Source organism: Sinocyclocheilus grahami, unplaced genomic scaffold, assembly GCF_001515645.1.
Source record: "Sinocyclocheilus grahami isolate Dianchi unplaced genomic scaffold, SAMN03320097.WGS_v1.1 scaffold1736.1, whole genome shotgun sequence".
Lineage (NCBI taxonomy): Eukaryota > Metazoa > Chordata > Actinopteri > Cypriniformes > Cyprinidae > Sinocyclocheilus > Sinocyclocheilus grahami.
The window spans coordinates 55,715-65,462 of record NW_015506915.1 but is presented as its reverse complement, the minus strand read 5'-3'; the positions used below and the strand labels follow the sequence as shown (position 1 = coordinate 65,462).

At 37.3% G+C, this 9,748-nt stretch overlaps 1 protein-coding gene across 2 annotated transcripts in view; it reads right to left on the bottom strand.

Moving 5' to 3' along the window:
* Window positions 1–2,597: 2,597 nt before the first annotated feature.
* Window positions 2,598–9,748, bottom strand: part of LOC107572332 (ribosomal protein S6 kinase alpha-6) — a 28,229-nt gene continuing 21,078 nt past the window's right edge. Inside the window, exons 18-22 of one of the 2 annotated variants that reach the window (XM_016258760.1) lie at window positions 8,255–8,416; window positions 8,099–8,175; window positions 6,596–6,713; window positions 6,000–6,140; window positions 2,598–3,094 (exon numbers count right to left, since the gene is read on the bottom strand). In XM_016258760.1, the coding sequence (XP_016114246.1) occupies window positions 2,966–3,094; window positions 6,000–6,140; window positions 6,596–6,713; window positions 8,099–8,175; window positions 8,255–8,416 (627 nt within the window). In that variant the 3' untranslated portion in view covers window positions 2,598–2,965. Of the gene's footprint in view, window positions 3,095–5,999; window positions 6,209–6,595; window positions 6,714–8,098; window positions 8,176–8,254; window positions 8,417–9,748 lie in introns of both variants that reach the window. The other variant, XM_016258762.1, reaches the window with a different exon arrangement.

Sequence of the window (9,748 nt, the reverse complement as noted above, 5' to 3'; positions counted from 1 at the left end):
CTATTTTCACTTAGTGTAAATAGAATCCATTGCTAATATGAGATTTGAAAAGGGAGGAAAAAAAAAGTTCGGCAAAAGGCGGATCGAACCCGGGTCGATCGCGTCAAAAAGCCAACGACACACACTTATCCATCTGCGCCACTGGAGCTGATGTATCACAGCCACTTTTAACTAAATGTAAACATACACTGTATTTTTTATTCTAGAGTAAGGGCAATTCATCCAATTAATTCAAGGGCGTACAATACATGTAAACTGAGCTACTTTAATACCATCTCCGAGCTTTCTACCAGGACTCTGCTGTTCTTCGGCTGGTTCTTCTCTGTATATGTTGATTGGCAGATGTCTCGTCCAGTCAGCGGTGAGTAATCCCAAACCAACGGCGCTGTCTCAAACTATACCTACCTCTTCCGGTTTGTCTGATTTGTCCTTGTTTTCTGACTTGTTATAATGTTTTCTGAATTGTTGTTGTGCTTTCTGAATTATTTTGTTTATTAGATTTGCGTTTGTAATTTGTTCTTTTGTTTTCAGAATTGTGATTTCTTCTGCACTTCTCGGCCACCGTATATCATTTGAAAGCTACATTTCTAGCATTTGTAAAACCAGTTTTTCTATCTTAACTCTTTCCCCTCCAGCATTTTTTTTTTTTTTAGTTGCCAGTCACCGCCAGAATGCAATATTTTATGAAAAAAAAAAAGTTTTAATCACAACTTGTGTGGCATTTCTGCAAATGTATGTGGCATAATTGCAAAAGCGGGCACTTCAAAATGCTTCAAACAACAAAAACTAATTCTAACCTTTGAGAAAAATACTGTTTTTAATATATTTACATTGAAACATTATAAAATACATCTCAGAAAAGTTGTGGGAGAAGCAGTTGGCCACTTCCAGATAAATGAATGGATCTCTATGGGCCTCTGCTGGATATATATGAGCATTACACTAACCTTTCAACAACTGTGATTTCTACAAGTGTTTCTCTAACCAGCAGATGGCAGAAGTCTACACCCAACACCTAGATCAATATCCAGAAACAACTTACATCAGATTTAGATCATCTAAGTGATTTTGTAATGAAAATGTAATATTTCACATGCAAGCTAAAGGTGTAGTTGAGGATTTTTGTGGTAGATAGGTACAAAAGTACTTTGTATCTCCCAAAACACAGCTTTAATGTACAGATGAGAAGTAAACAAAAAAAATATATATTATTTGTATGATTAAAAATGTATATATATATTTTTACAATTACTCTAATGGTATTGGGTCAATACGACCCCAAAATTGATCGTGTAAACAGCAAATGAGAACCACATGAGGGCTAAGCCACATGACATTTGCACGTCCATCCAAAACACTTTATCCCCACCTGCTGAAGTGCTCCAGAAACTGCTCTGTTAACCTCATCTCTACACAGCTCTTCTCAAGGAGGATTTATTTTTGCAGCATCTGTAAGTCAATTATATATTTTTATTCACAATTTAACTTTATCGAACTCAGTTTTACTGTAAATTGAGAAAATATTAATGTTTCCTAAGCCTTTGATTTCATCTTGTTTGCTGATTTTGCACTCAATCATGACAATGAAATCACAGAAGAAAATCATCGTGTCAATAATGTTCTTTAATGTCAATATGTACATCACCTGAAAGAAAAATAAAATTTTAAAAATAAGTGAAATAAATACAATATGATACAATTTCCACAATGTCTTTAAAAAGTTTTATGGAATATTTTTTCCCTCTATCTGGAGCAGAGAGATACGATTTCGTGGATCCAATCTCATCTACATCTTCATTCACCTCATTCGACTTTATAAATATAGATTTATTTCTCCACCTTTTGCTCATGTACTTCCCATTCAACGAAAGGCAAAGAGCGGTCCGAGACGGGAACAGACGAGCCTCAGTGCAAATGTGCTCAGGGATCCTCACAAACACATGATGATCGAGACTATATACACTGAGTGCTTCTGAGGTAATGCCATGTGGTCCGCAACACTAACGGGACATGAAGGGGCTCACAGACGGAGAACGAGAGAACCGTATCGTGCCTGTTTTAGAACCGTTAAGATGCTTCTGCACGGTAACACTGTTGACAGTTCACCTCATTTTAGGTGTATTCATCCAATTCTCATCTCATCTGCTTCTCCTTTTAGTGTATGAGAAGTCCACTTACAGAATACAAATTTCCTGATCATTTACTCAGCCCCATGTCATCCAAGATGTTCATGTCGGTGTCTTCAGTCGCAAAGAAATGAAGGTTTTTGAGGAAAACACTGCAGGATTTTTCTCCATATAGTGGACTTCAATGGTGCTCAACGGGCTGAAGGTCCAAATTGCAGTTTCAGTGCAGCTTCAAAGAGCTCTACACTAGTCAAACGATTGGTTATAAATATTAATTCTTTCAGAAAATAACCAATCGTTTGGCTAGATAAGGCCCTAGATAAGTGTAGAGCTCTTTGAAGCTGCACTGAAACTGCATTTTGGATCTTTAACCCGTTGAGCACCATTGAAGTCCACTATATGGAGAAAAATCCTGCAGTGTTTTCCTCAAAAACCTTCATTTCTTTGCGACTGAAGACACCGACATGAACATCTTGGATGACGTGGGTGAGTAAATGAGGAAATTTGTATTCTGGAAGTGAACTAATCCTTTAAAGTGGGAAAACTAGACATCATTTCACCTGTGAAGTACTCAGAAGAAGGTTGTAATTCCTGTAGCACACACTGGAGAATTGAGCCAAGAGAAATCCTGATATTAATAGGAAATCTGTGAGAAAAGGGCTTGTTCTTAATGGTCCTACAAACAGGCTCTATATGATGTGGAGATTTCTTCAGGAGATCTGGGTGTGGAGGGCAAGAGCGTCCGAGCGGCTCGCTAACACGGGATGAGAGATGGAGCTGGTGTTCTTCCCTCTACCAGAGAGAAGCAGAAGGGCGCTCCTGAAGAGTACGTGAGCTCCTCAGGACATGTCTGTAGACGTCAGCTTCTTCATGTTCCTGCGCTGGGCCAGACTGGAGGCAGCCACCGGCTCCAGAACCGGTTTACACGTCTTGTGGTTCAGAGCCGAGTATGTGGCGGCCATCGCTCCCTACGAGACACACCACACACTCATACTCCATATGCCAAAACATTCAAATCTGCAGGTTTCAGAGGGTTAATTCTCGATTTTTAACTACTTGAAAATGTGACTACAACATGATTCAAGTAACTTGTTCTGTATTAACGCTCTAGTTCAAGAAAATTCTATTCCGAGTGCAGCACACATGAAGCTGTCAGCATGATGTGAATGTTACACAAAATCACTTGTTAAATATCTTTGCAGAAAAGATGCATGAACTACAACTACATCTTGTGCAAACATGTCTTACACATATTATACGTGAGTGTGAGACTCGTGCAGAAATCAACAGCACTCCCAGAAAATTATAGACTCATAATGCGGTAGTAAAAAAATATATTTATAATATATGATTATGGTAAGCAGCATTAGCCTACACGAACAAGATGTTTCCCCAAATATCAAAACGATTGCAATGGGACACTGATTTGATATAATAGTAGTTAAAATTAGATTACATTTGAGACATAATATTGCCTGGTTTTGCTCAATTTCACAGACGAATATCGGCCCGATCAAAGCCACAGCAGAACTGTTGTGTGTCTCTGAGTAACACAGCGGTGTTTCGTTACTGAATGAATCGAGCGAGTCAATGATTCAGTGGCCCATTCATAAAGACAGCAGTCACTTGCCTTGTTTCTGAACGAATCAGCCGTTTGAACGAATCTGTTGAATGAATGACTAAACTCACTCATTTTGCCGCCACCTACTGGTGGTTTGGTTTCATATTTAAAAGCACCATTGTATATTTCCTAACATGTCTTATTTGTGTTTTTAAAATATATTTAAACATTAATCTTATACAATTATTTATGCATTTGAAGTTTTGCAGTGTAATGCATCTATGGCAGCTCAGCGTCATCAAACGGTCTGAGTAAATACATCTAATGCTTCAGATGCAGCTTCTGTGTTTGCGGCAGTGGAAAGATGGAGTTTGTTCAGTTCTACAGTTTTTTAATTGATTTAATGTATTGAAACAATGTAAGAATTTGATGTGAAAGATGACATACATTTAATAAGGTTAAGAAAAAAATTACTATTTATAAACATAGTGGGGAATGACATCTGATTTTTGTTTGTATATGCCAGGGTTCCTCAAATCTTACCCTGGGGGTCCAATGCGCTGCAGAGTTTAGCTCCAACCCTGATCAAACTCAGCTACCTGTGATTTTCTAATGATCCCGAAGGCATTGATTAGCATGCTCAGGTGTGTTTGATTAGGGTTAGAGCTAAACTCTGCAGGAAAGTGGATTTCGTGGGCCAGATTTGAGGATCCCTGATATATGCTGTCAAATATAGTTCTTAGAAAGAAAATCGGAATCGGCAAAAATCGGTAAAAAAAAAATTCGTAAAAGGACAAGAAAATTGCAATCATTGCATCTCTAAATATCAGAGATACAGTAGTAGTTCTTTACAGGTTTTTTTATTCGACTGCGCTGCTTTTCCATTGTTTTTTTTCTATGTAACATGGACGCGTTTGACTGTTGCACTCACGTCTCTTGCAAGAAATGGCAGTCTAAAAACACTGCGCTCAAGTTAAAAAGTTTATTCCTATCTTCTTGCATGTTTTTCCTATTCCACTGCTCGCGTCGCATCTCTGTCAACACAAAAGCGCATTCTGTGTGATATGTGCGGTCGGATCATTACTCTTTGAACGAATCAGCCGTTTGAACGAATCTGTTGAATGAATGACTAAACTCACTCATTTTGCCGCCACCTACTGGTGGTTTGGTTTCATATTTAAAAGCACCATTGTATATTTCCTAACATGTCTTATTTGTGTTTTTAAAATATATTTAAACATTAATCTTATACAATTATTTATGCATTTGAAGTTTTGCAGTGTAATGCATCTATGGCAGCTCAGCGTCATCAAACGGTCTGAGTAAATACATCTAATGCTTCAGATGCAGCTTCTGTGTTTGCGGCAGTGGAAAGATGGAGTTTGTTCAGTTCTACAGTTTTTTAATTGATTTAATGTATTGAAACAATGTAAGAATTTGATGTGAAAGATGACATACATTTAATAAGGTTAAGAAAAAAATTACTATTTATAAACATAGTGGGGAATGACATCTGATTTTTGTTTGTATATGCCAGGGTTCCTCAAATCTTAGGATTTATATATGAAGAGTTCATTTGCAAAAAACGGGAACTCCATGTGTTTTTTGTTTTTTTCAGAAATCACGTTTTTTTTTTATTGCACATTCCAAGTAATATCAATCAAACTGCAGTTGGGTTGTTTTGATTAAATAATAATAACTTAAACTTTTAATATGTAAAAAAAAAAAAAAACATGCTATGTGTGGAGAATAATGCACGGCAATCAGCTCTTTTTTATTGAAAGTGGCGTTTATGGGTTTTGCAAATGAACTCTTCATATGTACAATAAAGGCCAAGCCAGCCACTGACTGGTCGCCTGCACCAGATATATATTTGAAGCCAGGAATGTTGTTGAACTGTGACTCGTCATGAATGTAGTTCTTTACAGGTTTTTTTATTCGACTGCGCTGCTTTTCCATTGTTTTTTTTCTATGTAACATGGACGCGTTTGACTGTTGCGCTCACGTCTCTTGCAAGAAACGGCAGTCTAAAAACACTGCGCTCAAGTTAAAAAGTTTATTCCTATCTTCTTGCATGTTTTTCCTATTCCACTGCTCGCGTCGCATCTCTGTCAACACAAAAGCGCATTCTGTGTGATATGAGCGGTTACTCGCGTGCGGTCGGATCATTACTCTTTTCTCTTTACTGTTATCACTGGCATATTGTCAAAGTGTCTAATTCTTACGATTGGTAATATTTCTGTTCAAAAAAATCACAATTCCTCGACTTCTAAAAACTAAAATCATGGCACAAGGTTAAATTCGTGCCGTACCTTGACCAGATGAGGCGCCTCGTGGCGCGTGAGCTGGAAGTGTGGGTTCTGGTCGCGGAGGGCGATCCACGAGTGTTTGAGCACCTGTTCAGCCGAGTATCTCTGGTGAGGGTCCACATGCAGCATATGAGACAGCAGATCCTGCACACAACACCAGCTCTCAACATCTGCTGCGAATGACTGTGCTCCTCTGAATCAATCACAGGCACCTATTAGGATTTATATATGAAGAGTTCATTTGCAAAAAACGGGAACTCCATGTGTTTTTTGTTTTTTTCAGAAATCACGTTTTTTTTTTATTGCACATTCCAAGTAATATCAATCAAACTGCAGTTGGGTTGTTTTGATTAAATAATAATAACTTAAACTTTTAATATGTAAAAAAAAAAAAAACATGCTATGTGTGGAGAATAATGCACGGCAATCAGCTCTTTTTTATTGAAAGTGGCGTTTATGGGTTTTGCAAATGAACTCTTCATATGTACAATAAAGGCCAAGCCAGCCACTGACTGGTCGCCTGCACCAGATATATATTTGAAGCCAGGAATGTTGTTGAACTGTGACTCGTCATGAATGCATGATAACTTGTCTGCTACCTTCGAGGAGTCGGACACCGAGTCCCAGTTTCCTCCGCTCAGGGAGAACTTCCCGCTGCCGATGCGCAGCAGGATCTCCTCCGGCGTGTCGTTGGGGCCGTTGGCGAACGGTGTGTACCTGCACAGAGAAACACAGGATTCACATGCATTCGCATTCATTTAGCCTTATCTGGCTAGTTCAGAATCCAGTTTCCATGCAATGTTTGTTTGGTTTTTGTTAAAAAAAAAAATAAATTCCAAAAATTTTTTAATGCATCCAATCATGTACCAATATAGAAACATATTTATGGAATGTAGTTGATTTCATTTTTTTTTTAAATTAAATTACATTTTATTTCTTAAAATTACGAAATCCATTGATTGTTCAGCCTACTGCTGTAATGCGTCAGACTGTATATTAATGCTGTAGTAATTAAATCACTGTGGCAAGAAATGCAAGAGATTTTAGGCCAGGACACTCCTCTGAAATAGATTCTAAATATCAGATTAATAAAGTTCTTCGTTAAATAAAGGTTAAATAAAAAAATTTAATAAAACCTTTTTTTGTCATTTTGTTACGTATTTGGATTTGTTGTTTTATAAACAATCCAAGTTTAAATGTTTTATTAAATTCAAAATAAACTGATTACTCTCATTTCAAAATTAATAATATCACGCATTATTTTATTTTGATCTACGGTCTTGTGAAAAATAAAACAGCAGCTATACAACAGTACTCGTTTATGAAGAGCCTAATGATTGATCCAAAAAGTCTATATAACAAATAATACATATTTAATCAGTAATTTAATAAAATAAATAGTTTTGTTTCAGATGGATGAGGAAAATATTTAATATTTGGAGTTTATATGTAAAACTGCAAGTGTGCAGTTACTGTCGACAAGACGGTGTTTATTTATTTGCAATATAATTTTATTTCTAACGGATGAAAAAATAAAGTAGGGTGTATGCAAGGAGCACATTTTTGAGTCATATGAAAATGTTAAATACACTATTTTTAAATTGTATTTATTTAGTATTATTATTTACTTTTACAAAACGCAATATGCAAAAATTCATCAATTTAGTTTTTAACTGCATCTAAGAAAGAAAAAAAACAGCAAAGAATAATTTAATGTTATTTGCAAAGTGTATTAGCACAATGTTCTCTCATGATTAAAAAAATGTTATTAACATCTCTTTTCTTTTGTTTCAACAGGTAACATTTTGGAAAGGAGACCTCCGAACTCTAAAACAATGATTTTTTTCTTTAATCAAAACAAACCAATGAAAAACTTCTCAATTGGAAAAGCTTGGCTTTCTCTGCCACATCAACCCACAGCTGGCTTAATCATCTCCATTACTCTCCATTTCACAGCAACAGCTCTTTCGGTTTATTTAAGAATGACACCGTCCTTTACGCACACCATGTTATCAGTAAAATGCCGAATTGACAGCTGTTTGTTTTAAAGCATCTCCACTCTGTCAGTAACAGAAGAGAAGCTCTGCAGATGTCACACAGACCCCGCCAGCATGGTGTAGAGCAGGACTCCCAGACTCCAGATGTCGCAGGCGGCGTCGTAGCCCTGCCGCATCAGCACCTGCAGCACATCAGAGACACGTGAGCGAGGTCTGTCTGTCTGTCAGTGCAGCGGTGCATGCGCAGCCGCAGAGCCTCACCTCAGGAGCCACGAAGTTAGCCGTGTAGCAGGGAGTGAGCAGCAGCCCGTTGTCTCCTCGCAGCTGCTTGGCGAAGCCGAAGTCACAGATGCGAATGGAGTCGGGGTTCCCCGAGTTGTCCATGTAGAGGATGTTGCTGGGCTTCAGGTCTCTGTGCACCACCTGCAGGAGGAGCAGATCGTCACCGCATCAGCATCTGCAAACGCTCTGCTGCTCAAACTAGACTGTTAAGACAGAGTCAGTCGAGACTTCTGATAGCTCAGGATCTATGTGCTCTGAATCTGCTTAAATAGAGTGACTCCCCCCCAATCAGTTTCACAGTAGGACAGAGTATTTAAACCACTCACGTCATTTGCATGCACCAATACACAGTATATAATCAAAAAAAAATTCATAAAACATTTTAAAGCATGCAAAATGCCATGTAGAGACTTCTGTGGACTTGTCAAGCATGGGAGCTCTGAATATGAAATGCTTCACGAAGGCCATTAGCGTATGCTAAAACGTGCCCCTTTTAGACATGCACGCTATTCATTTACTAACTGCTTGTTAAAAAAAAAAACACTAGCTTCTCTATTCTTTTTGCATTCGGTTTTCTTTTATTATTATTATTATACAATTAACAAAAGCAAAAAAGGCCTCTAACACTAGCTTGCTCTATTGTTTTTCTATTCTATCGGTTTTCTTTTTATATAATTAAAAAAAAAAACTTGCCACGTGTGCTGCGTTAAGCTAACTGAGACTTGTTATAGCACTTGTATATCATTGCTCTTTTGTTGATTTTGATTGCTTCTGCTGTCCTCATTTGTAAGTCGCTTTGGATAAATTATTAAATGTAAATGTGTTCAGACTGACACATCAAGTGAAAGTAGAAAGGCGTCTCATTTTAAAATGCAAATTCAGTTAACAAAACAAAAGCAAGCAATTAAATGCAACTATCCTTGTTAAACATCAAATACTTGGATAAGTCATTGAATTCCAATATATAGCACAAGTAATGATGTTTCTAGGTACAGTATGTTTAACAGGATTACTGTCCTTCATTAATAAGAAAGCATGTGCGATTACTGTAACATCATGTCATGTTCAGAACAACTGATCAATTGAGTATCAGAAGAGCTGTTAGCTAACCTACAGCCCAATTACAAATCCAGACGATGAAGCTGACATGACAACTTTTCAAATCTGATTTTCTGAACATTTCCAAATAACTTGTTTTTCTTTTAATAATTCATTTCCTGGATTAGTACAGGTAAAATGGTCACAGTTCTTTGCATTCTCAACATGCCATTTACATGATTTGTGCAGAACTGATGAGATTTTGAGAGCTGGCAGACGGGGGAATAAATAATAGAAATGAACAGTATTTTACAGTAATTATGTTTATGACTGACACGATACAATAACTTATTCTTGTAAATGAGGTCTACAGTAATTCACAACTGTGACCACTAGAGGGTCCTAATAGGTCTTAAAATCATTTTCATGCAGACT